The sequence below is a fragment of the Vespula pensylvanica genome, chromosome 24 (assembly GCF_014466175.1).
Source record: "Vespula pensylvanica isolate Volc-1 chromosome 24, ASM1446617v1, whole genome shotgun sequence".
Lineage (NCBI taxonomy): Eukaryota > Metazoa > Arthropoda > Insecta > Hymenoptera > Vespidae > Vespula > Vespula pensylvanica.
Window position 1 is genome coordinate 2,432,561 of NC_057708.1, and position 26,030 is coordinate 2,458,590.

The following is a 26,030-nucleotide window of genomic DNA, read 5'->3' on the forward strand; positions in this document are numbered from 1 at the left end:
TGGACGAGGTCAAGTTCAACCAGGTGCAAGAGGACGATTGGAACCTTCCTTTGGAATAAATGGTGGCTTCAGATTTAAACGAGGTGCCGAAGAAGAAGAAATACAAGAGTCAGAAGAATAGTGTGTGTGTGTGTGTGTGTGTGTGTGTGTGTGTGTGTGTGTGTGTGTGTGTGTGTGTGTGTGTGTGTGTGTGTGTGTGTGTGTGTGTATTCGCAGAAGTTTTTGTTTACGTCCGCGCGAATGGTTTAAATGATATATTATCTTGAAAATGAAAGACTCATGTAATTTATTATGCAAACGAAAGCTATGTTGAATATATGATCATAGTACATTCATATCTTCTATTTAAATAACATGTATTTAAATATTAATTTATACCTTTTTCAAAATAAAATATTTCTGTTTAGACGAAGCATTGATCTCTTTTAAACATTTGTATCGATTAAAAACATTCCTAAAGAAAATCTTAAGTATAGAAATATGACATTATTGACATAGACTGTACATCCAACGGTACTACTTCGGAATATACAGACGGTGTGCTGCTTTGAACACGTTAGACGAAGCTGAGGCCATTGATCTCTGTTGACGATCATACCAGTTCGTTCGTTCGTCGTTCGCTCATTCGTTCGTTCGTTCGTTCGTTCGTTCATACAATGTCAATTTGTAAATGATCTGTTACGTGATACACACGTGTGAACAAAAAAAAAAAGTAGACATCTAACAATACCTACATATATACTCATATTTGAAATGAAACAAAAAAAAATAATTATAAAAAGATAATAGAATGACGTAAAATATAAATTGTATTATATAAAGAGTTACATATAAAGAATTATATATATATATATTTATATACATATATATATTTATAGTTATATTTATATTTATATATAACATTTACTCGAATAATCAGTTCATTTAAGGTTTATATTTACTACGTGATGATTTTCTATAAAGTTTTCTTAGAATAAAGGTCAACTTCTCTCTACACCATTAAAACCATTGTTTCTAAACCAGCACCTGAAAGACATCATTTTGTGGCCGACAGCTTAACGACGAAAGAAAATATTTCTTTAAAAACGAGATTAGAAAATAGAAACTTGAGATAGCTATATGTAGGAAAGAATTTTCAATATATCTTCAAATACTAAAGATTATACTCTAATCTCTTTCAAAACTGCATATTTCTATCTTTTCTATTCCAATCTGTATGTATATCATATATTCATAATATTCTTAAATTCTTTACATTCCGTATATTTTTCTTTTTCTGTCTTTTTATTAAGAATAATAAATTCAAATAATATTTAATATTATTAAGTATTATTGTACATAAATTGTTTTTTTAGTTTATTACAATATAATCTATTATATTATTATATTTCATGTTTAACAAATACTTTGGGGGAAAAAAATAACAGAAATAATCTAATTGTTTTAAAAAATCATTTATTATTTTTATTAATTGTATATGTTAATAAGTTGTTTATGAAAAATTTATAAAACTAACTATGTAGATATATTATCCAAAATTATTCATTTTTATTAACATGATTAAAAACAAACAATATTGCCAATAATGTTGATAGTTTTTCATTTAAAGAATTAATATTTAGAATAATAAAAATACAAAAACCGTGGGTGCTGAACAGTAAAACATATTGCATAACATTTCTTATTACGTATTCAATTAAGTATGTATACCTATATACAAATAGAATACATTAAGGTATATAGATGACATTAAATGTAACAAGAAATGGCAAATCATGTTAACCTTTGAAACCATCTATATATTTATCATATCATAAGACTCAAAACCATTAGAAGATACATAACCTTCTTTATTTTAGTGAATATTAATTATTTAACTTTTTTCAGTATATAAAAATAAATGAACATAAAATAAAAATTAAAAAAAAAGGAACTTAATTTTCTAATCGGAAAATAGAAAAGTTTTACAGAAAAGAAAAAGCATTAACAAAGGTGATAAATAAAGTTTTATCTAATACTAATTTTTATTTTCATAACTGCGTTCAATTAGAACATTTAACAATTTCAAGTTAATTTTCTTTTCTTTTTTTTTTCATTTGCAATCTTCCTATAAAGATTACGAAGAATAATAATACTAATTATTGTTATCATCATTTTATTATTATTATTATTATTATTATTATTATTAACATTATTATTATCATTATCATCATTATCATCATCACTGTTATTGTATATCATTGTCTTATTTATTTCCGTTTGGCAAGTACTGGAAAATCAATATTTAATATAATCTATAAATTATAATTTTACGAATCGTAAATAAATTCCAAAGTTCCTATGTCTATCTATTTAAGCTGCTTACGTGTCGTAAGTTTATTATTAGAAACTGGTAATGCTTAGACGTATCTTTCGATGGGAACAGCATTGATCGATGGGAAAAAAAAACATTGAAAAACGTTCGATGATAAGAGCAATAAAAAATATAATATTAAAAAGAAAAACGAAAGAAAAAAAAAGTCGAAGAAAAAATATATCATTTTTATCTATACAAGATATCTAAATATATGTATCATCGTGTCCTTCTAAATAAAGCATGAGAAACCGACCGGATGTAATTTAAAACGGATGTTATTTAAAAAAGAAAAAAAAAAAAGAGAAAGAAAGGCAGAAAAAAATTTATTTTGTAATACGCATTACATGCGAACGCATGACTCGCAGAATAATATCAGCTGATCGATGAACTCTTCGTGTTTCCTGCTCACTTTCGTTCAGAGAAGAATGTTGTCGTGAATGAAATCTCGTGAATCAACAAAGATATGTTACTAAAAATAGAACAGTAGTATAGGATCCACGTGTTTAGTCTCCTCGTTTTGCCGTTTCCGGATTAAAGGATTTTAAAAAAAAGGGGAGAAAAAAACAAAAGGACACCGCCTGTTGCATGTACGTAGTAAGTTATATACACGATTATATACATATATGTACAAGATGGGTATACATGTGTGTGTGTGTGTGTGCGCGCGCGCGCGCGCGTGCGCACAATAAAAATTCCTAAGTGATTATACAAACAAATTAAGTATTCTGCTTCGATAAATTTTTTAGACTAACTTTTTGTTATCCCACCTTGTGAAAAAGTACTTAATAATTTTTAGTTCACTGTATAGGTGTGTGTGTGTGTGTGTGTGTGTGGTGCGCGTGTGCAGTACTTACTCACGAGTGTTATTTTAAAAATTTATATACAAAAAGTTCCATTATCATTACAGAATATTTATTAGGTTATAATTAATTAATTATTCATAAAAGATAAAATTCATGAAAAGTATTATTTTTCTCACATATACTTTCAAATAGATATTGAATTATTCAAGGAATTAATCATTTCCACGTAAACATAAGAATTTATCGTTTAAATCATATTTAAGAGTTTTGATAACAATCGTACGATATCCATTAATCCTCTATATTTCAAACTGTGTGTGTGTATTCTATAAATTTTCTTTAACCTTTTTGTCATAATATATTTTTATATTTATTTTTTTATATATATTAATATTAGATGTAATAAGTTATATTTGTTGTCAATATAGTGAGGTTATATTATAAGTTTTAGGTTATATATATATATATATATATTTTTTTTTCTTTATAGGCCCAACCAATCATATCAACTTGTGATTGATTTATAATTAATCTCAAATACATTATATATTTATTTGAAGAACTTTATAGAAATTGTCAATATTTGGAAAATCTGTGTAAACTTACACACACACATTAAATAAAATCGAATACGACTGTTCGCGATATTTTTCTTGACAAAAATTATACGTTATACAAATTCAAACAAATTATCTGAACAATCCAATAAATTATCGTAAATAATAAAAAGAATAAAAAGAAAAAAAGAAGGAAACATAATATTAAATAAGTTTAATACATATAGTAAGAAAGATAATGTACACACACGTCTAGATAGATAAAAGTTGTAATGGCCAATTGACGATCGCCAAATAAGTTGAAAGATTAAATCCGCCTCGCTTTCCATTGCGACTAATAGCAGACATTTGAAATTGCACCTTAATAATATATACATATATATGTAACTCTCCCTTGTAACATTGTAAGAAAATAAACGTTCACTGTTTACTTTCATTATAAGAAAAGATAAAAATTTTCTCCCACACGTGTTGCATTAGTTAGAAATGGAGAGAAGATACATTGTGAAGTTATCGACGTAAAAAATACGTAAACATTTTCGATAATCGAAAATGAGTTTATATGGCCATTAGATTTCGTCGAAAAAATTAATCACGAAAAAAAAGAAAATAAACAAAAATTTACCGGCTACAAATAAGTTTTCCTCTTCGACAACATGTACGTAACATGAGAGAAACGATCTTAACCTCTGATGATGAAAGAATTTCTTTGAGAACGATCTGACGCACTTAAAATGTAATAATTCATTTGAAATTTATACAAACAACGATATTTCTTATTCTTATTTAAAGCGATAAAGAGAGGGAGGGAAAAAGAGAGAGAGAGAGAGAGAAAGAGAGAGAGAGAGAGTGAGAGTGAGAGAGAGAGAGAGAGAGAGAGAGAGAGAGAGAGAGAGAGAGAGAGAGAAGGGACGATCGATGCAGCCTCGCGAGGTCCATGTACAGTCAACAGGCGATAGAAGAAGTGGCTCGAGCATCATAGAAATATAATGCGAGTAGAAAAAGAAGAAAATAAGAAAATAACAATAAAAAAATCACTTCGAAAAGGAAGATGAATAAAAACGTTGTGATCTCTCCTTACCTGATCAATCGGCAGACCGACGATGTTTCCGAACCAAGAGAAAGTTTTAAAACCATCATAATAATCCATAGCCATTGTCAAGGGCAATAAATAAAAAAAAAAAAGAGAAAATTCCCGGGACAACAAACGCCCGGCACGCACTATATCACTATAACTCTCGTTCTCCTCCCTTCTTTCCTCAGTGCTTCTCCGTGCTTCTCTCGCGCGGTACTGAGACACGGTCTCCGCGAGCTCGAATCTTTCGGTTAAACTCGGCAAAGATCGTCAACTTCTCTCGGTCGGATTCGGCCTTTCGCATCATGCGTAAATTCAACGAGTTCCTATTGGTCCTTCTATATCGCGCGTTACAACGTGACTTTTAAAATATTAAATATATCAGTTATACGTTACTCTACATTATATGTATCACGTAGTTGTCTTTGAAGAAAAATTTTCATTGAGAAATTTCATATTGAATGATAAGAAATTATGAAAACTAAAAATAATTATAATTGATTCTATAATTATATAATATATAAATATTTATTTATATAATTAATTAGGATTTAAATGTAATGACCACGATATATATATATATATATATATATATATATGTATCTGTAATAAAAATATATTTGATAAATAATAAATTTTCACATATTTAAATTTTTCTTTGAGAGAAAGAAAGTTCCTATTTAAAAACGATTCATTATATATTATAATAGTTATCACAATAGTTAGTTGTAGTTATTTTTTACTCCGTGTTATAGTTATTCTTATATTCAGATGATGCAATATCACTTCATACACGTATCTCTGATGAAGGCATTGTGACTCATAAAGTAGTTGAACGTAAGCTACATCACTTTCTGTCGAGAATATAATATTGTTCGTTCAAGGTTAAATTACGTTAGTTTCAACGATGAAATTTATTAATCTTTTATCGAATATTGTATAAAAAATTAATTATTATCTATATGAAAGATTAATTTTAAAAAAGCATTGATTGTTTAAATATTATTATTTATATTTAATTAATTTTATCATAAAATTTTTCATCCAGTAATTTCGATTATATAAAAAATTATTAGTAATAATCGTATATATCAATAGTTATTGGAACAAGAGAAGTATAATATTAAGACGTAATAACATGACTCCTACGATATTTAAAGACAATCGTATGCATATATAATCGTTGTATACTGTATTTAGCAAGTTCATGCATATAAATTATCATGCACATTAATTCAAGAACACCAATTTTTTTGATTTATTCATTACTACTTATTTTTTATCAATATATATTTTTTTAATATACATATATCAGCACATTAAGATATATTTTACCATAAATATATTTTTTTATATGTTTATTTAACATATCTCGAAATACATTTATAATTATCTGAAAAATAACTTAAATATATAGTTAATATAATTTTGTATTGCACAGGTACTATTTTTTTTTTTTCACATACATTATACATTAGAATATTTACATACTGTTATCACTTGTACAACTGTTAAAAAGAAATATATATTTGTCAAAAAATTCAGCGATATGTTAAAGCAAGAAATGAACTTCTTTTGATACTGCTAAAATTTCTAACACGAAGTTTTTTCGATTAATATTTCTCATTTCTTTTAAAATTATAATATGGACGCAACCTTTAGTTTATATATATATATATATATATTCTTTTTTATTAGAATATTGTCGAATTAATAATTCGTAATAACTTTGTGTATGTAATTATATACACTATACACTATTTTGCAAAAAACTATACAATAGTAGTTAAATACAAAATTGACTAATGATTAGAAAAATGCATTATGCATAAATAAATATACGTGCAACCCTTTAATTCTATAGAAATAATCAATCAAATGAATATATCAAATTGATATCTTGGATTATTTAGACAATGATTGTTTACATATAAATTTCTTTTAAGTAAATTATAAGCTGTTAGTTCAAATAATAAAAAATAACGTCAAGTTTTTTCTAATAACTATTTACAATTGCTTCCATTAATTGCTTCCATTATAAAGTTGAAAATATTTATAACAGTACGTATTATTTCAAGCACATGTACATGTATGTACATGCTTTGAGCAATTATCACAAGAACATTGATTTAAAAATTATTAAAAAACACCGCGCAATAGAGGTGTTTATTTATTTAATTGTAATCGTAAAACTAATCGTATATAATTTCTCGAATGTACTAGTAATTTTTATAGATCTGATCAAAAATAAGAAATAATTAGAATGTACAGATATGCTGATACGTCATGCAATTTTTTTCACCAGTCAGTCTGTAACATCGAGGTAGATAAGCGAGATAAAACTTCATCTCACTTTATTTTTATCTTATGTAATTTAAGTTTGAAACCAAGTAATTCTGATAGGACTCCAGAAAGGGCTGATAATAGCACCACCTTTGTAATCGTATAAAGATATGGATTAGCAGATAGGCCAGATATTTTAAAGGGACTTTCGAGTTCCTGTAAGCAATTCAATGAATAAATTAATTTAATTCAATTTAATTTTTAAATGTTAATTTGATTACACAACTTTAATTGTAATAACAAGATTATAAAAAGTACGAAACCTTTATCAAATCGGCTGCTAATTTTAATACACTATTTGCTACCATTAGCTCCTCCTTTTTATGGGGTTTTTGTTCAATTTGGAGATACAGATTTATCTGAAAGAAATATTTCTTCTAAAAATTTAACTGCTAAGTTGTATAAGCAACCTACATACCTGTTCAGTTATTAAAACGGAAAGATTTCTATATTTTTTATTAACTTTGGTTCCTAACGTCATAAAACGCAAGATAAATATCCCTAATGAAAAACTCCAAAATAATGCTTCGACATTATACTGCGAATGTAAACTTTCCAGATCCTAGAGATGAAAGATAACTTATAATAGTAGGAAAATCTCGTCATCAATAAGTATATATACATCGTGTATGTGTTATACATATATATATATATATGTGTGTGTGTGTAGTTTACCTTAATTAGTTCCAAACTAATGAAAGATAGTAATAATAATGTAACAATAAAAACTGAAGATACTATAACATCAACAGAACGTTGCGGCCCTCTTCTCTGTAAAGTTTCATGATAATAAATATACATACCTTCAATCCAAAAAGTGCAAAGAACATTTATTAAAGAAACAGTATAATATCTTTGTGATACCTTCAAGTATGATCTAACACTTAGCCACGTTTTTATATTTCGCACTTTGTTTAGCCGAAAATGGGGTAAATCAGACTTTCTAGCACGTCTCGATGAAGTCAAATGAGAAAATAATTTAGCATACAAGAGTCTTTGTTTATAGGTCCGTTCAGCCACTGCCAATAAAAAGAATAAGAGACAAGATAATGCTAGTCTTTCAAAGGCAGAGATTAAAACAATAATACGTTTCCTGTAATCAAATTCTTTTTGTAGTTTTCTCTTCATTGCATAATATATTTATGATGAGAAGAAAAAATGTGAAACTTACAGTATTGTATCTCCAAAAGCAATATCAATTAATCTACATAAAATATCAGTATATGTTTCTAAATTAACTTGTTTGAGATCATCTGGTATTATGGAAACAGTTGTATTGCCACTGTTATCTATTCCAAGAGTGTCAGTTACTCGTCTAATTGACGGTACTAAAGACAATACAATACTTAATATCAATCCACCATAAAAATAATTCATACTTTCAGGCATTGACTCTACTCTTGCTATAATAGCAGAACTAATATCAAGTACTGACAATTCTGCTTTCTTGACATCGCGTCTTGTCCAAATAGTACACGAAACTGTATAAATATTATTATAACAATAATAAAACAGCATATGAACATTATCGCTATAGTAAATAATATTTGTATAGGAGAAAAAAGTAACTAACTGCGATCGGATGAAGCACAACTGGAACTTAATAAAATAGAAGGAGGTAATCCAAATTCCCAAGAGAAAGGATGTTCTATAAATTCGCTATAATTTAAATTGGCCTCGCTATGCAAATCTGATTCTTCCAGTTCTGAACTGTAAAAAAAAAAAAGAAACATCTTGCATCATAACATTCTCTACTTATTTGTGTGTGTGTGTATATATAAAATCATCCTTTTTATTAATCATTTTTAATGTTTTATACTCTTTTTGTACCTATAACTGCATTCATCGCTATTCGTTGTCACACCCATCCACTCTGTCGCAGATGTTGTCGCTTCGGTTAAATGATTCGTTGCGGCATCCTCGCACTCACCTTCTTCCTCACTTTCACACTGTCGTCTTCCTTCTCTTATTTCTGATATAGTCGGCGATTCATCTCTTTCCTTAAAAATTTAATAAACATAATATGTCATAACTGTGACCAAGAAAAAAAAAAGATATATAAATTACTATTGATAATGCATACAATCAGAGTTTGGTTTACCATCTCAATGCATCCATCTCCTTCACTGTCGGAAAAGTTTCCTCCTTTCTTCAATGGGTCAGGTGCTGCGTGGAAAGTGGAAAACTATGATTTATCTAATATTCTGCTTTTCCCTTCCAACAAAGATTAAAGCATGTTAACGGTTTAGAAATATTATTAGTTTCCACTATAGTTATATTTGTTTCTTGCTTGCAATGTAACCGCAGTATCTACAGATGAATGGAGAGTGCGATAAATTTTCTACTTGTGTCAACACACACATATGCATTTAAAATATGAAATAAACTAAAATAAAAAATAAATACATCAGATAAGTTTCTATCTAAAAACAATAAACATTTGAACACCAAACCTGAATATTTGGGTTGAAGTAAAATTTGTTGGCTACTAGATGCTTCCAATTGAAACATATTTCCTTCTTTATCACATAATTTGATTTGATCTCTGTTTGTTTGTTGTAAGAATTTATTAACTGTCCTATCATTATCGCTAGATACATTCCCATTTAAACTTTCAAATCCATCGTCATCTTGATGTACAATATCTGGATTTTCTACATTTTCTGCTGGAGGAATGTCTAAAATTTGTTTAAGTAGAAAAAATATAAAATCATAAATATATTTTATAAATCTATTTTATTTGACACTATTTTGCATTCTATACCTGGTTGATTACAATTGATAGAATCTTCATTTATAGAAGGTATATTCATTGATATATTCAACTTTTCTTTATTACAAGTTGAATGAGGAAGGAATTCCTTTAATTTTAAGAATGTATTATTAGTTTTACTTAATTATCTTGAGTTATATTTCAAGATGCAAATAGAAATAATTTACCTGCGATTGACTAAGAGTCAAGGAATTTTCAATCATGACTTTTTTTGCAAACCGTACAGAAGTAAGTGCCTCTCTACTTATGGTACTTGCCTTTTCTGATGCAGTATCTTGCGAAGATTTAGAGTCATCGTGAACTTCTATAACAAAAACTCTAAACATCTGTGTATCAAACTATGTTTTCACATATATGAATAAACTTACTTAAATTTGATCTACTTCTTGACTTACTAATTCTGCATCTACCATGTCTTGATCGTCTAATAACTTTTTGCCTACTATAACCATTAATCTCCATAGGCCCAGAATTCGTTGATACAATGTGAGAATGAACTAAGCATAATATTAACATCATAACACTTGGTATAAAGACCTCTGATGTTGAAACTATCTGTACAATAAAATAATCTGTTTAAATATGTAATAACTATATAAAAAAAAAAGTCACGAAGAAAATTTAGTTTCATACATCAGCCTCATTTTCTCTGTCTCCATAAGCAAAATATAGTAAGACATTGATCAATTGCAAGCTATACAATAACAGAAATAAGACAAACACTCGAATACTTGTTTGTTGGCTCCACCATGTCTTATATAGAGGTAGAAATAAAAGACGTTGCAACGCTAAACATGCCACAGTAGATAAACCATGTTTTGGTTTTGCTTTTGGAAATGATGAACCTAAAGATATTATATATATATATTACATTTAACAATCTTACAAATAATTAATCAAAAATGTATTAATAAAATCATAATAGAAATGTTGCTTCCTTATAACTTACCTCGTACTAAGTCAACATCTATAAATTCTGTTTTCAATTTTGCTGTTTTCATTGGAACATTAGTAAATCCACCAAGAATTCTTTGTTCCACTGTTTTCTCCCACTGTTGCTTATCATATGTACCAATTTTTTTTTGATACCTGAAATAATAAAATACATCTGTTAGAAACACAATGGTGAAATCGATAAAAATGTATCGTGTCTATTGTAATATTAATATAGGAGAAAAAACTATAGATATCTTACCAGTGCACGAGATCGTTAAAACTCATTTTTATTCACATAAATTAAATTTTATTCTAAAATAAGATAATTATCAGCTGTTATATCTAACCAAAATATTCACGCATCTGATTGAATGATGTAAGATTTCAAATGTTTCTTCTGTTGTCAAAATTAAAGAAACTCTAGCTCTCATAATATGCACTTAGTAGGAGAACAGTATATTTAATAATAAATCCAATTTCTTTTATTTATCTATTTTAATAATAATCGTATTAATAACAACAAAGTCAATCATATTTCGCGACAACTTTTTGCTATGTCGAAGTCACTTATGCCAGACGGAGGGAAATTTAGCGCATGTGTGTAATGATTTTACTGATTGGCCCAGTTAACAAGCGGTAGATTTAACAGCTGTATTTACTTACAACTATTTTCATTTCAATATCTAACATTTGTGAAATTATTTATATTGACATTAGCGTTGTTTTATAATTTTAATTTTTGCCCGCTTAACATAAAGTAATGACAAATAATTTTTTAAATCTTCACATATGTATATGTTAACAGCACCATCTGGTGGTTACATTACATACTAAATTTATAACGGACAACACATCACTGAAATAAGTGTATAAAAATATATATATGTATATGATATATAATGTAACGATTGAAACATATGCAAATGCTAATATTATTAATAATTATAAAATATATTAATTATATTTATGGATAAAGAAAGAAATTATACAAACACAACACTGTGATTATATTCGATGGCTTGAATTTTATTTGTAAAATTTATTACAATCTCCTCTAAATCAATCATAATAAATAAAATGATGCTTTCAATATCATATTATAATTTTAAATATACGAAAATAAAATCATGAGGGAAAACACTGTATCGATCGTATAATACACAGCAATTAACGAAAGAAACATTCTGTGTAATTCTAAAATCATTTTTTATGCAATTGAATCACTTTGTGAATAGCATATAAATGCTTCAGAATTTGACCTAGAGAACAACAGAAAAAAAACGAAGAAAAAATAAAAAAGAATAAGAAAGATAATTCTTGGTCCCAAATCCATAGACACATAGAAGCGACTCTCACTCACACTCACTGACCAACAAATTTATATCAATACAACTCATTCCTAATAACAGTTTGAATATGAAAAATCTCTAAGACAGATTTTTACGTGGAACTCTTATAAGACTAAATTCTTTCTTATTCATATAAATAGGATGAAAATATGCATCAAGAGAACGATTTAAGAAAATTTTTATAAGAATTTACTGTCTATGAATTTGAGTCATGGTATTCAGCGAAAATCTGTTCGGAGTAACGGATAAAAAGATATAAAAAATTATGGAAATAGACAGTCTGCATTTTGTATGGACAAAGATTGAAAAAAACGATATCGTACAAGACTCGAATTCGCCTTATTTCTTCTTCTTTCGAGGTTTATCTTGTGGTGCAGGCAAATTTTCTTGTTTTCGTTTAGAAGCAGGCTTAGTACCTACATTGCCACCCTTCTTTCTTCTTTCTTGTCTTTCTCTCTCTTCCAATTCCTGATTTTCACGTTCGATCAATGTTATCAAGGTATTGCATCGTCGTTGCAATTCCAAGGCAGTACGAGATTTTACGAACCAATCAAAACGAAATTGAGGTGCCGATCTCACAGTTGCTCTTAATTCCTCGTAAACGTTTTCCTTGTCGAAACCTAATTTGTGTAACATACAAACAAGAAATCTATCCTCCTCTTCCGTATAATTTTTACCTTTGTTAGTACCATAAGCTATCCTCAATTGATGAAACGGTGCACGATATCTGGCCATCTTCGCATCTAATGCTTTCTTTATACCAGCACGCCTTTGTATTTTGGCCTCTCCTCTTTCTATTTGTGCCATCACTCTGTCAATGTCTTGTAACTCGTGACAACGTTCCCAAAAAACTGCAGAGTATTCCATAACTTCTTCTGGTGTTTTTCCTTCGACTTCTTTAGCAATATTTTCAATGTCATCGCGACCATATTTTTCATTTGCCTTTATAAACTGATTGAAGTCCCTCTTAGTCCAATTCGTGAAGCCTTGAGTCAGTAATTTTTCTTTCTCCGCGACTTCTTCATCCGATAAAGGCTGAGCCTCATCTATCTTTCGCTGTTCTTCCTTTTGTATCCTAGCTGCATCAGACCCTAATTCGGGATTCTTTGGAACCTTATAACCAACAGTTTGCCTGAAATAATATATCTCTTGATCAAGAAGCTCGAACAATCGAGGAGGAAAAAATTGAAAATCTTGTACAATTGGTTGTTTCGGAGGTCTGGGAGCTTTTGGTGCTTTCGGTTCGGATACTCTCAAAGCTTCTCTGAAATAAGCGTCGACAGCATAATTGGCTTTACGTTCACGCTTAGGAGGCTCTATCCAGTTGCCAATTCCTAATATTTTTTGTTTCTCACGATAATCTTCGCCTTCGAATTGATAAACCGAATCGGTTGGTGCATCGACGGTGAAATTACGTAAGGAAGATTCTCCCAAGCTTTCCAATTTCTGCTTCATTTCTTCCGTCTTTGCTTCGCCCTTTTGTAATATCGTATCTATATCTTCATCGGTAATAGCGCTGTCCTTAGAAGCGAACACTTCATTAGCCCCGTGTCTAATCATATTTAACATTTCGTCCTTGTTCAATGCAGTCTGTTTTGCATCAACCAATCGACCTTGTTGTATGACCAACTTGTCCAACCGTAATTTGACCTCAGCACGTTCAACAATTTTTTCCTCTACAGTGTTCTCCGTAATAAATCTAAAAACACGTACTTGCTTCTGTTGTCCTATACGATGAGCTCGATCCATAGCCTGCAAATCCATTTGCGGATTCCAGTCAGAATCATAAATAATAACTACATCGGCAGTTGCTAAATTTATACCCAATCCGCCGGCTCTCGTCGACAACATAAATATAAACTTTTCGCTATTAGGAGCATTATATTCGTTAATTTGTCTCTGCCGATCCTCATGTGCTGTGTTACCATCCAAACGACAGTATTGAAAACCTCTCCAGTGACAATAATCTTCTAAAATATCCAGCATTCTGGTCATTTGACTAAATATTAGTACCCTTGATTCCTGCTCTTGTAATTTAGGCAATAGTTTATCGAGTATCACCATTTTACCACAATTATAAACAAGATGTTCATCTGTAGTATACGGTGGTCCAGGTTCAGCACCATCGAACAGATAAGGATGATTGCAACACTTACGTAATTGCATCAAAATATTTTGTAATCTCATCTTTTCAATTTTTCCGGCACCATTTACTATGTCAATATCCTTCATCAATACTTTGGTATACCATTCTCTTTGCATTTTACTAAGACCAATGTAGACTTTAATCTCCTTTTTGGGCTTTAGACCTTTCTCTACTTCTGACTTTAAGCGTCTTAAAAGAAATGGCCTTAAAACTGCGTGCAATCTTTCCACTAAAGAATTATCTCCTAAGAAACTATTTGTATTAAACCATGAATCAAAATCATCAGAACTGTTAAATACATCTGGTAATAAAAAGTTAAGTAAAGACCATAGTTCGTGCAGATTATTCTGTAGAGGTGTACCAGTTAATAAAAGTCTATTCGCTGTTTTAAATTCTCTTAATATTTCTGATAATTTAGATTTCTCATTTTTTATTCTGTGAGCCTCATCTATTACCATATAACGCCAATTAAATTTCTTAAATACCGATTTTTCTTTGATTACCATTTCATAGGATGTAACGCAAACATCCCATTCACCGGGCATCATTACATCTCTAATAAAAGTATTTCTTGTTTCTGCATCACCAATCAAACAAACCGCTCTTAAAGAAGGACACCACTTCTTAAATTCGTTCATCCAATTGGCTAGCGTAGACTTTGGAACGATAACAATGTGAGGGCCAGGAATGTTTCTGAAGTGTTTCATATATCCCAGTAACGATATAGTTTGTAAAGTCTTACCAAGACCCATCTCGTCAGCCAGAATACCATTGATACCATTTTCATAAAGCGATATCATCCAATTTAAACCACGAATCTGATAATCTCTCAACTCACCAGATTTTATATAATGGGGTGAGGATTCAAAGCGAGTTGTAGGTGCTACACTGGCATTGCTCTCCGCCAAGAGTTCTTCATCTTCTTCTTGCTCAGTCTTGCGATGTCTATGATCACCAGAATCAGATTTATTTAGATTCTCTGGTTGTTTTCTAGGTCTACCAGCCTTGACTTTTAACGGACTTCCAGCTTTATCTTTTTGATTATTGGTCATAAAATGAGAAAATATTTCAGTTTGCTTGAGCAAATAATCAAACCTCTTACTTCGGTCTGATTCAAGTTTTGTCTCGAAATCACCACCTCTAGACGATGTGGTCTCCGCCGAGGAGCCATTTGAATTATCTCCGGTATCACCAGTATCCGCATTTTCATCGGCCTTAGACATGTCTGCTTCTTTCTCCGTTTTTCCTCGATTAAGGTGAAAAGAAAGAAGAAACGAGTGCGCTAAACATTCACTCTCTAAGACGCGCTCCGCCGCGCACAATAAATCGATTAATCTCGATTATCGAGTTGCGATATATCGGTATTAACCAGTATGTTTTAGATATGTCTAGCAGATGTCGTTATTTCAAAATTGATATTATCGGTATTAACGAATGCATACTTATCGATAATGTCGGAACTTATCTTCAGATCTTTCATCTCAATCTGCGCCCTCTGTAGTCAATAATGGTATACCTTTCGGACTAGTGTGAAGATAGTAACATTATACTCACCGCACGTACACATATATACAAATACATTTTAACGATAAACATGTGAAGTTAGTCGAAGTGTAACTTATATAGACGAGTAGAAGTAATGTTCTCAGCTGGGAGTGTGGCGGCTCCTGTAATCCGGCTACTCGGAGGCTGGTTATTTGGAGGGTCTGAGGTCGGGGGTTACTGCTGGTGCGGGATCCACGTTGACTGGGCGTCCGCGCTAAGCTCGCCATCAATATGGGCACCTTGGAGGAATCCGGGGTGACCAGGTTGGCTAAGGAGAGGCGAACCGGGCCAGAGGGGAAACCCAGCAGCCAAAAGTCTCCGTGGCGGGCAGTAGTGGGATCGCGCCCGGGAGTGGGACCGCATTGGCAGCCTGGTCGATATGACTCGACACATAACTTTTTTTTTCTTTTTTCTTTCATTTTTTTAAATAATATTAATAATTCTAAGGTTAAATGCAAAGAAATATTTTTTTTATATTATTATTATCTATTTATTTTACTCGTATAAAAGTAAGATATTCTGTACTCGCAGATAGGAAAATCTAATGTGTTGTTTTTTATTTTTTCTTTTTTTTTTATATTGAATTTTAATGCTTATAATTTATCAGAAACAGAAATTCATAATAAATAATACGGTGATTATTATTTTTTATTAAAAAGAATCTTCGTCTCTCTTTGAATATTTAATTAAAATTAAATATGACTTGATACAATATTAATAGAGTAATCTCCAAGTTTTTCATTCATAGTTTATTTATTGTATGACGACATTAAATTCAAATAGATGAACGTACAAAGAATGTGAAACTTATAAATTTATTAAGAAAAAGCTTTACAAACATACAGTATGGGATTCTGCATGATAAAAAAGAATAATGCCTCTTTAGAATGTACAAGCCTAATCCCATGTACAACCGATTTCTCTATAATTTTTGTTTCTCCTTTTTGGCTTGTTCAGCTAATGCTTCTAATCGATCGTGTTCTTCTATCAGAGCATCAACTTCATTAGCTGGAAGAATTCTAATTCTTGTTTTACCGTTTTCACGTGTCAATGTTGCCATTTCCACTATAAATATATTTCAAATTAGTGTAAGAATATAATGGATCGAAATGTATAATAAAATACTATTTTATACCTTTATCTGCCGATAGCTTGTTCATATCTAATGTCTTTGAAAGTACTTTAATAGCTAATGACATTGCATCTTTTAGAGTAGTTTCTCCTTCTTTATATTCTTGTTTTAAAGATGATACAGCTGCTGCAGAATTATTTCCAATACAAGTTGCTTTCCAACCACCATAATTTCCACTTGGATCTGATTGATATAATTGATAGCCATAATGACGGTCCCAACCCATATATAAAATTGATACTCCAAATGGTCTTTTTCCACCATACTGAGTATAAGCTTGTTTAACATCACACAACCATGATACCAATTGTTCGCATGGAATCGGCTCACCATATTGCAAAAGATACCTTTGTGCTATTAAACGCAGCTCATTTGTAAGAACATTAGCATCGGCTGTTATTCCTGCCACAGAACAGACTACATCATCGTTTAATTTATATATTTTTTCAGAAAAGAATACTTCATCTAAGAGTTTATTTGTGTTTCTTCTCTCTGCGGCTAGTAGAATACCATCATTTGCCAATATTCCTAAACATGTACCAGCATGACTAATTGCTTCCATAGCATATTCTACTTGATACAAACGACCTTCAGGTGAGAAAATCGTGGTACGTGTATCGTACCTGCGAGCCTAAACATTAATAGAAACAAATATAATATCTTTTTATGATATAGTGTAACTATAAGATATTGCATATAATAAGTTTGGAAAAAGAAATCAAAACCTTTGGATACTATATAATATACTATATAATATACTATATACTATATAAAATAAAAATAGAAATGTAATAATATACAATCAAATTTAAATATTTTATAGTTGAAAAAGTATCGAATATAAGTTTGATGACAATGCATTTTGAAACATAACCTCTATAATTACAAGTAAAAAGAATGAAAGAAACTTTGTTTTTTTGAATTACTGAAAATTTAGATAATGTCTTATGTAAATTAATAATTTACCATTTTATAGATAGTTTTGTTCAAACGTTATAAATAACACAACACGTTTATTTTTAAAATCTCTCTTTCTATGATATACCAAGATATACTTGTCACCTAATGCGCTTCGAGTTAGATAGTTGGTAATGAATTGCACATAATTCTCACGACCTCTTGAGGAAGATCTTCAAATTAAAATGGAGGATAATATAGAGTCGAAAACGTTTTATCAAAGTAATTTATTCAATATATGATATGATTCATATATGATTGTACATGATTAAAAACAGTTCTTAATGAAGAAACAAACCAAATGAATAAAATACAAATATCATTGGATTTTATAGCATAATGATATAAAAAAAGTAACATCGATTATTTAAAACTTACACACAAAATAAAATCTTACGTTATTTATGTAAAAAATGAAAAAATATTCTTGCTGTGTATAAAATTAACTTCATCACAGTTTTGGGGACTCAGGTTATTTTTTGATTCTGTTGAAATATATAATTATGTATGAATCTAGTATTAAAAATAAGATTTTTGATTGAATATTTATTGAACATACCATACATCGATATCAGTCAATTCATCTTCAATATTGCTCATGTCCATATTAAAATCTTCTTCTGAGTACCCAACAAAAATACCTTTGCAATCATTTATTTCTGCACGTTTTTCTTCTGACTTCACATCTGAAATCATATTAATATGTATTATAATGTAAATTCTGTTATTATTCCAAAAAATTTAATATAATATATTACCACTTTGTGAATTCATAAATTGTGATTCAAAGTTCTTTTTAGAAATTCCAAGTTTTCTGTGTATTTCACATACGTTAGAAACTCCACGACCAATACTGAAATTTTTCTTAATATCTTTATCATTTCTTGATTTGTCAAGAGTAAACTCGTTAGTTGTTTTTGTAGGCGTTTCAGATATTCCAGTATTTCTTATTTTTGTATCATTCGATGTTGACGGTTCAACAATTGGAGCAACCTCTGATGGTGACAATTTAGGAATTGAAGCATCCTTAGATTTTGATGACTTTTTTGTAGGCGTTTTAGTTTTTCCAGTATTTTTCATTTTTGTATCATACGATGTTGACGGTTCAACAATTGGAGCATCCTTTGATGGTTTAGGAATTGAAGCATCCTTAGATTTTGATGGTTTAACAATTGTTGTATCTTTAGTATGTGTAGCTATACTTTCCTCCTTCGAAGATAAATGTGTTTCTGCAAAAACTATGAGTTCTTCATCTATTCTAGTTTTGACATATTTTATTTTATTTGAGATATTCTTTACATGTTCTAATAATAGAATCGTGTAACTTACTCTTTTTAATAGTTTTATCCTTTTTCTTACTACATTCAGTATCAGTACTTTCTATTTCTAGCGATTGTAATGATCTCTCAATTTTCTATTATATTAAAAAAAAATGCTATTTATAAAAAAAAAAAAAAACGAATCTGAAAATTATAAATCGTAAATTATAAATCTCACTTACATCAGTTGACTTTGAAATTTGTGGCCTTAAAGACGAAGTGCTTGTGATATTAACAGCAGACTGGCGTTCTTGTTCTTTTAGTTTTAATTGTTTCCTTTTTAATTTTGAACAAGACGCTAGTGGAAAATTTATATTTTTTTCATCAAGATTTTGTAGATATGATTGTGGAGGTTCTGGATCCTATTACATAAATTTTAATTAATATATGTCTTATTTAACTTTACCAAATATTATTCATACCTCATCCCAATTTTCTGAAGAGGGAGGAAGTTCTAATTCATTAATTTTTGCAACTGGAATAATATCTGCTGATATCGAAGAAGCATTTTCAAAGTAGTTCCTTTGAACAGATCCTACGTTTTCGCATATTGATAAGTGATGCTATGGAGTTGCAAATAAATAATATTAAATATTATATTTGTATATAAAAATAGATAAAGTGGATTACCTCATATTGTAACGGACTGATTCGATGTATTTTATTAAATGGACATGTCAATAATTTTATAGTAGGGTGATTGAGCTCACATTTCATTAAATGCCTAGACATTCTAGATTTAAGAATACGATGACTAGGATCATAAGGACAAGTAATGTAATCGTCTGCAGCCATCTATATAATAAGTTAAAAATAAAATACAGAGATTAGTAAAACTTTAAAAAATATTGATTTATAAGTAATTGACTTTTGAAGATAAAAAAAATACCTTTGTCTTAGTTTTTGTAAAATTATAGAGTAGTTTAATTAGATGTTATAATAACATCAGTCAAATTAATCTAAAATAATAAAATATTTTAAAAAGAATTAATAGAACTTTACATAAAAATTATATAAGCAATTATTACAAAGTACATCAACCATAATTAAAAAGAATATTCTAGAATCTGATATTTTTTATAAATACTATTTAAATAACAAAAACTTGGATTTTTATTAAAAACAAAAAAAATAATAATTTAACGAAAATATATACAGTATTTATACGTTTTATTTAAGTATTTATATAAATGTTTGTGTCATATTTACTTACTTATATTACACAGAATAAAAATTCTGACATAGAATTAATATGAATCCATAAAGTGATGTGAACACTTTAATTAATGGTTAATCAACCATATGTATCAGACGAAGTGCAGAAACTGACGTTGAAATGAAATAACAGAAGATATAAATACAAAGTCAAAATCAAATACCATTGTTAAATCATTTCGATTTTCGAGTATCGATTTATATATATATATATATATTTAGGTATATATGTGTATCATTTAAATAAAGTTAATGTCAAGGAGTATAAACTAATGATCAATTTATTAATAAAATAAATTAAAGAATCTTTTAATATTTATTCGATAAGAAATAAGAATATATTTCTTTAAAAATATCAATAATCGTTTGCTATAATTGACATGACGATATTCGAGTTTTATTTTGATTATCGCAATATATCGAAAATGATGCTGAAGCACGTTACCTATGACATTGGATATGTAAATATACACGCGAAGAAGACAAGTAATGATTGTTGCAAAATCAATACAAAGAAGAAAGAAGATAATAATATTATGGTTATGAAAGTTTCATAACCACTTAATCAACTGTAAATTGATAATAGAGTAATCTATGAGAAATTTATTTAATGTTATAAATAAAAAAGAAAAATAATCGTTAATGACACATTACTCGATTTTCATATTTATTCAAATGTTTATAATTGATACCATGATTCTCTAATTTTTTTATTCAAAAGCAAATAACAAATGAAAACCAACGAAGAAATAATAATAATTGAGCCGTTATATGAAACGAACGAATAGAAAAATATTTGGAAACCACAAACGGGTAAGTTGTCCTTTGATTGTATTCGAAATTTGATTGTGTCCTTTAACAATATTAGACATTTCTTAGATATTTTCAAATTTGAAACAATTACATCAGTTTTTTCTTTTAATATCGCCATTTTATTAATATAATACATAGTTTTTTTCTCAACTGATCTTATTACCATACGAGCTAGTGATTTATGAAAATGTTCTAATTTATTAAAGATATTAAAAGACATATTTGGTCTTATTAAAAGACATATTCTATTTTCGTTTAAAATATTTTTTAATTACATAAAAGAAAATTTGTTTTCTTTTTCTCAAGAAAAAATATAAATTTTTTTTATGTTTCTCTTATTATATAGAAAAATAATTTTTTATATATGTAATTCAAATACATATCTCAAAATAAAAAATATATATAACTTAGACACCACTTTTATAATCATCAGCGAATATAAACACGTGAAATATGTATATCATATTCCAACGCATGATATCACTCATTTAATATTTGCAGATACGACAATGCAAGATTATATAGCCAGCCAATAATCTACTCTGCTATATCGATAGAGCACCGATTAATATGTGCGATTGCAAACAGTTCAATGACACCCTTTCAACAAAGAGACTTTATATGTTTTGGCACGGGCGATCAATGAATCGATGTCACACAGTTAGCATCAAGAAAGTATGTACATTACCTACATGTATATATATATATATACATATACATATACACATATACACGCACACACATATATATGTATGCTGACGAAGCATGTAATTCATTCGACTGCGTGTGCTTGAAGGTCGATTGAGAAATAGCCAGCATTGTTCAAAAAAATGTTTGTATAAAAGCTTGATTTATTATACCGCAATAACGCAACGTGTTATTTCAAGGTCATTTATATTGCTTCTTCTCTTTCGACCCGTTTAAAAGATTATTTTTATTATTATTATTACTTCTCTTTCTATTTTTCTCTGACAATACAATTATCGATTTTTCGTTAGTAAAATTAATTTTATTATAAATAGACAAGATATTTATCTTTATAAACTATATTTCCGATTTCAATGTACATACATACATGCACTAAATTTATTTGTTCTTTTATTTATCTATTTATTTATTTAAACTGTCTAGTTTTTGTTATAGTCTTAGATGTAATTGCCTGTGTATGTAATTAAATCGGTTATAATATATACATATACATATATTACGATATTATATCTTTTCGTAATCTTATAATATTATAAATAATATTGCTGTATCTCCTATACAAATTAATCATAATCTCTGTGACTCTTACATATAGTTGCGTATGTACAATAAAGTTATTTTTGTCCAGAGATTACGAACAATGACGTATAGCATATATACGCTGTTTCTTATATTTTTTTATAATATTAATTAATAAGAAAAAGAGAGAGAGAGAGAGAGAGAGAGAGAGAGAGAGAGGAAGAGAGAGAGAGAGAGAGAAAGAGAGAGAGAAACTAGATTAGTATCTCTATAAAAATAATAAAGATGTATGTGCGCGCGCGCGAGCGTATGTGTATCCAATAGATGGGAAAGTTTATTTATTATATTAAAAATCGAATGAAATATAGAAAGTGCAATACTAAAGTAATTTAAAGCAAAACAATTGCAAAAAAAAGAACTTGCTTAAGAAAATGATTTGTACAGAAAAAAAAAAAAAAAAATATCTCTTTTAAGCGCTTTACTAAGAATAAGTTAATATCGTTACAAGCAAATTTTTTTTTAATTATTATTATTTTTTTTTTTTTTCAAACGAACATAAAACGTTTAATCAGTGACAAATTGTATATCACGTTTTTCTTCGTTTGTCGAGCGTAAAGCGCTAGTACATATAATAATCAAGATAAAATTCCATGAAAAAGAGAGAGAAAGAGAGAGAGAGAGGGAGGGAGAGAGATAGGGAGAGATAGATAGATAGATAGAGAGAGAGAGAGAGAGAGAGAGAGAGAGAGAGAAAGAGAGTGAGACTCCTCAGACAGACTGTACGTCTTTGATCAGCTTACGCTTTCGTTCCAGTTTCTTTTGAATATCCTGAAGAGTCTTCCCTTTCGTTTCAGGGACAAAAAAGAAGGCGAAGGCCGCGGACAATGCAGTGAAACAAGCGAAGGTCCAAAACGTCGTAGCTTCTCCCAGGACGTTTTCCATCTTTGGAAAGAGCTTCGTCACGGCAAATACCAGACTCCAATGTACCATAATAGAGATGCTACTGGCTACTCCCTTAGTCTCGGGTGGAAAAAGTTCACTTATCATCGCGAATGGTACAGATCCATAGCCGATCGAGAATACGACATTGAATAAGGAAAGACACGTCAACGGTAGCCAGCCAAGAAAAAGAACGTCCTTACCGTCGGCTTTTATTTTAAAATAATATCCAAGGACACCGAGACATAACGTCATTGCTACACCAGAAATTACCAACAAAGGTTTCCTTCCGAATCTAATGAAGAAAGAAAGAAAGACATTTTATGAGTCATTTAAATAATAACTAACATTTAGAACAGATCGTGTACAGTCATATTGTATTTTAAATGCTATATATATATCGTAGAGATAAGTTTCTCACCTGTCAATGATTAGAACGACACAAATCGTCATTATGACCTCGATTAGGCCAATAACGATGGTCGCAACGAATGGTTCGATCGTACTACCAGCATTTTGAAATATTCTAACTGTGTAAAATAATACAGCATCGATCCCAGACATCTGTTGAAACCACATCAGACCAAGACAGGTACCGAAAGCTTTTCGTCCAGCTTTTGTACCGATAAGATCCATGATACCTCCTCTTTTAGCTTCTAGTCTGTCTGCCTCGTCTTGCAACGTGGATATTTCTTCTTTAACGTCATAATTAACTCCACGTAATATCTTGAGGACTTTGACAGCCTGTGATTTTTTTTCACGATGCACCAACCACATCGGTGATTCCGGAAGGAACACAATTATCACGAGGAATATGGTCAATACAAAACAACAAGATACGTTGAAGCTCGTGTAAGAAAGATAGGCACCCATCACATAAGAGAAAACTATGCCGAATGAAAACAAAAGTGGAAAAAAGGTACCAAGCATTCCTCTGATCGATGCTTGAGCTATTTCACCGATGTAAACTGGTACCAAAACACAAGCAGCTCCAGAACCAATACCACCAACGAAACGAGCCACATATACACCAATAATATTTCTTGAGAAGATTAATGTGATCCATGATATCAAAAAGGGTATTGCTGTTAAAGCCATTGCTAACTTTCTACCAAAAAAATCAGCTATTTTTCCGGCCGGTACCGCTCCTAGTATCGCTCCCAAAGCTAATAACGATGTTATCCAAGAAGTTTCGTCTTCCGTTAGTGAAAGAATAAAGGATCTTTTCGAATTGAGAAATGGTAAAATTGGTGATGTCCATCCTAATGTCATACCACTTTGCATACCAATCAGACTGGCTGGAAATAATGAATGCTATTTAAAAAATATTCATATTTTTATATTTAATCGTTAATATGTATGGGTCTATATGTGTGAGAATGATTGGAAAAATAGGACAATTATATATACATCAGGAAAAGAACTATTGCCCGATTAGAATTGAGAGATACAATGAATATGCAATAATATTTTGATAAGTAATATATCTATGCTAGACTATCTAATGGAATAGTTTTAGGCTCGAAAAATTTCGATAACAAAGATAAGTTTTTAATAGACGATCTTGTAGGAACCGAGGAAAATTAATCATATTACATGATATTTTATCTCTAATAGAGCTCACTATAGTTCGCAAAGAAGAAGTGTGAAGGTATCTTTATTGGCTGCATAAATCCAGAATAAACCGGGTGGAGATTTATCGACTACCACATACATTAATGTTTCTTTTTCTTTTTTTCTTTTTTTTTTTTTCAAACAATTATAAAGAAATATTTCATCAATAAGTAATTATTTTTTTTTTATGAAAGTTATTAATTCCAGAAGTAAAGGTAAAGCTAATTTTATTATCGATGAAAAACTCACCGCTCAAGGTGATGATATATTGAAAGAGTTTTTTCCCCTCTTGAGAAGTTTGAACTATCTCTTCATTATTCTGATCCTTTACAGGATTTTCGTTGTTATGTCCTAAAAACGGTTCCGTTTTCGAGCACCAACCGTTAATGTCCTCCTTCTTATTCGGATCCATGATCAGTTTATCGAACAATAGGAACGTTTTGTCATCGGAGGAACTCTAGCGTCTACTTCGGCCCGTTTATTTGAGATAGCCGTCTTTTAAGAGTCAGAACAAACTGTCAGAAACTTACGAGCTGCATGTTCTTTGCCCTCACCAATGGTAGTACCTTATCTCAAAGATTTACACATTACGTTTATTTGTATCGTCGCACGCAGTCAATTCAATTCAGACTCGAGAGAGATACTTTCTTCTCCTCTTACGCTTTTATCTCAAATATTTTTTTTTTTCTATAGAGAGGGTTCGAGGTATTAATTAAATAAGATCTAAGACAATGTGATGTTTGTGTTGTAAAGCATTGAATATATTATAAATAAATTTAAGATTTTTTTTTTTCTTTTAATTTAAGATAAGTATAGAAAAAGGTTTATATAAATATATAAATCAAGTATTTCTATATAAACTTACAGAATTATTTTCTACTTATCAAATCTCTAAATATACGTCTCTGATTATTTGAAAACTTGAAACAAG

At 29.7% G+C, this 26,030-nt stretch overlaps 7 protein-coding genes and 1 long non-coding RNA gene across 16 annotated transcripts in view; 2 read left to right on the forward strand and 6 right to left on the reverse strand.

Annotated features, from left to right (window-relative positions):
• Positions 1 to 412, forward strand: part of LOC122637184 (hymenoptaecin-like) — a 1,310-nt gene extending 898 nt beyond the window's left edge. The window contains exons 3-4 of the mRNA XM_043829176.1: positions 1 to 120; positions 173 to 412. The exon at positions 1 to 120 is cut by the window's left edge and continues 17 nt beyond it. Of these exons, the coding sequence (XP_043685111.1) occupies positions 1 to 120; position 173 (121 nt within the window). The 3' untranslated portion in view covers positions 174 to 412. The remainder of the gene's footprint in view (positions 121 to 172) is intronic.
• LOC122637084 (lysophospholipid acyltransferase 1-like) overlaps positions 1 to 5,605 on the reverse strand; it is an 11,957-nt gene extending 6,352 nt beyond the window's left edge. Inside the window, exons 1-2 of the mRNA XM_043828960.1 lie at positions 5,585 to 5,605; positions 4,798 to 5,028 (exon numbers count right to left, since the gene is read on the reverse strand). Of these exons, the coding sequence (XP_043684895.1) occupies positions 4,798 to 5,028; positions 5,585 to 5,605 (252 nt within the window). The remainder of the gene's footprint in view (positions 1 to 4,797; positions 5,029 to 5,584) is intronic.
• A 598-nt stretch (positions 5,606 to 6,203) lies between these two features.
• On the reverse strand, positions 6,204 to 11,244 carry LOC122636906 (protein phtf). Of its 7 annotated transcripts, none has more exons than XM_043828581.1 (16): positions 11,103 to 11,244; positions 10,857 to 10,996; positions 10,541 to 10,752; positions 10,276 to 10,462; positions 10,075 to 10,211; positions 9,899 to 9,995; positions 9,588 to 9,812; positions 9,236 to 9,300; positions 8,965 to 9,134; positions 8,708 to 8,844; positions 8,306 to 8,615; positions 7,999 to 8,227; positions 7,810 to 7,905; positions 7,553 to 7,696; positions 7,398 to 7,493; positions 6,204 to 7,290 (listed from the first exon to the last, which is right to left on the reverse strand). In XM_043828581.1, the coding sequence occupies exons 1-16, from the start codon at positions 11,126 to 11,128 to the stop codon at positions 7,141 to 7,143; spliced, it is 2,421 nt and encodes an 806-aa protein (XP_043684516.1). In that variant the 5' UTR covers positions 11,129 to 11,244; the 3' UTR covers positions 6,204 to 7,140. The 7 variants fall into 7 exon arrangements, with proteins under 7 accessions (XP_043684516.1, XP_043684515.1, XP_043684514.1 ...); XM_043828580.1 differs by having other exon boundaries at positions 9,218 to 9,300; XM_043828579.1 differs by having other exon boundaries at positions 7,398 to 7,511; positions 9,218 to 9,300.
• Positions 11,100 to 15,669, reverse strand: LOC122636905 (chromatin-remodeling complex ATPase chain Iswi-like). The gene has a single exon (XM_043828575.1). It carries the CDS (start codon positions 15,559 to 15,561, stop codon positions 12,532 to 12,534), a length of 3,030 nt encoding a protein of 1,009 aa, XP_043684510.1. The 5' UTR covers positions 15,562 to 15,669; the 3' UTR covers positions 11,100 to 12,531.
• A 1,015-nt stretch (positions 15,670 to 16,684) lies between these two features.
• Positions 16,685 to 18,137, reverse strand: LOC122636870 (proteasome subunit alpha type-4-like). Its single transcript, XM_043828527.1, has 3 exons — positions 17,982 to 18,137; positions 17,019 to 17,646; positions 16,685 to 16,948 (listed from the first exon to the last, which is right to left on the reverse strand). Exons 1-3 carry the CDS (start codon positions 17,982 to 17,984, stop codon positions 16,806 to 16,808), a joined length of 774 nt encoding a protein of 257 aa, XP_043684462.1. The 5' UTR covers positions 17,985 to 18,137; the 3' UTR covers positions 16,685 to 16,805.
• Positions 18,138 to 18,365: 228 nt separating this feature from the next.
• On the reverse strand, positions 18,366 to 20,665 carry LOC122636869 (titin homolog). 3 transcript variants are annotated; one of them, XM_043828524.1, is made up of 9 exons: positions 20,505 to 20,665; positions 20,181 to 20,250; positions 19,922 to 20,086; positions 19,714 to 19,854; positions 19,474 to 19,653; positions 19,302 to 19,386; positions 18,731 to 19,210; positions 18,532 to 18,658; positions 18,366 to 18,457 (listed from the first exon to the last, which is right to left on the reverse strand). In XM_043828524.1, coding segments are annotated over exons 3-9 (1,179 nt in total). In that variant the 5' UTR covers positions 20,181 to 20,250; positions 20,505 to 20,665; the 3' UTR covers positions 18,366 to 18,456. The 3 variants fall into 3 exon arrangements, with proteins under 3 accessions (XP_043684459.1, XP_043684461.1, XP_043684460.1); XM_043828526.1 differs by having other exon boundaries at positions 18,731 to 19,201; positions 20,505 to 20,664; XM_043828525.1 differs by lacking the exon at positions 20,181 to 20,250 and having other exon boundaries at positions 20,505 to 20,658.
• Positions 20,666 to 21,259: 594 nt separating this feature from the next.
• On the forward strand, positions 21,260 to 23,800 carry LOC122636871. Its single transcript, XR_006329087.1, has 3 exons — positions 21,260 to 21,319; positions 21,821 to 21,994; positions 23,401 to 23,800. It is a non-coding gene; the product is annotated as an uncharacterized LOC122636871 (long non-coding RNA).
• On the reverse strand, positions 23,251 to 25,684 carry LOC122636867 (facilitated trehalose transporter Tret1-2 homolog). Its single transcript, XM_043828522.1, has 3 exons — positions 25,349 to 25,684; positions 23,907 to 24,783; positions 23,251 to 23,780 (listed from the first exon to the last, which is right to left on the reverse strand). Exons 1-3 carry the CDS (start codon positions 25,509 to 25,511, stop codon positions 23,315 to 23,317), a joined length of 1,506 nt encoding a protein of 501 aa, XP_043684457.1. The 5' UTR covers positions 25,512 to 25,684; the 3' UTR covers positions 23,251 to 23,314.
• Positions 25,685 to 26,030: the final 346 nt, after the last annotated feature.

Coding starts and splice junctions, on each gene's coding strand:
- LOC122636906 (XM_043828576.1), bottom strand. CDS start 11,128: ATGAGTTTTAACGATCTCGTGCACTG. Junction 10,997..11,102: donor TTTAACGATCTCGTGCACTG/GTAAGATATCTA, acceptor TTATTATTTCAG/GTATCAAAAAAAAATTGGTA. Junction 8,616..8,707: donor TTGTGCTTCATCCGATCGCA/GTTAGTTACTTT, acceptor ATATTTATACAG/TTTCGTGTACTATTTGGACA.
- LOC122636905 (XM_043828575.1), bottom strand. CDS start 15,561: ATGTCTAAGGCCGATGAAAATGCGGATACTGGTGATACCGGAGATAAT.
- LOC122636870 (XM_043828527.1), bottom strand. Junction 16,949..17,018: donor CAAGCTATCGGCAGATAAAG/GTATAAAATAGT, acceptor ATATATTTATAG/TGGAAATGGCAACATTGACA.
- LOC122636869 (XM_043828524.1), bottom strand. CDS start 20,086: ATGGCTGCAGACGATTACATTACTTGTCCTTATGATCCTAGTCATCGT. Junction 19,654..19,713: donor CTTCAGAAAATTGGGATGAG/GTATGAATAATA, acceptor TTTATGTAATAG/GATCCAGAACCTCCACAATC. Junction 19,387..19,473: donor AAATTTCAAAGTCAACTGAT/GTAAGTGAGATT, acceptor TTAATATAATAG/AAAATTGAGAGATCATTACA.
- LOC122636867 (XM_043828522.1), bottom strand. CDS start 25,511: ATGGATCCGAATAAGAAGGAGGACATTAACGGTTGGTGCTCGAAAACG. Junction 24,784..25,348: donor ATATATCATCACCTTGAGCG/GTGAGTTTTTCA, acceptor CATTATTTCCAG/CCAGTCTGATTGGTATGCAA. Junction 23,781..23,906: donor GTCGTTCTAATCATTGACAG/GTGAGAAACTTA, acceptor TTTCTTCATTAG/ATTCGGAAGGAAACCTTTGT.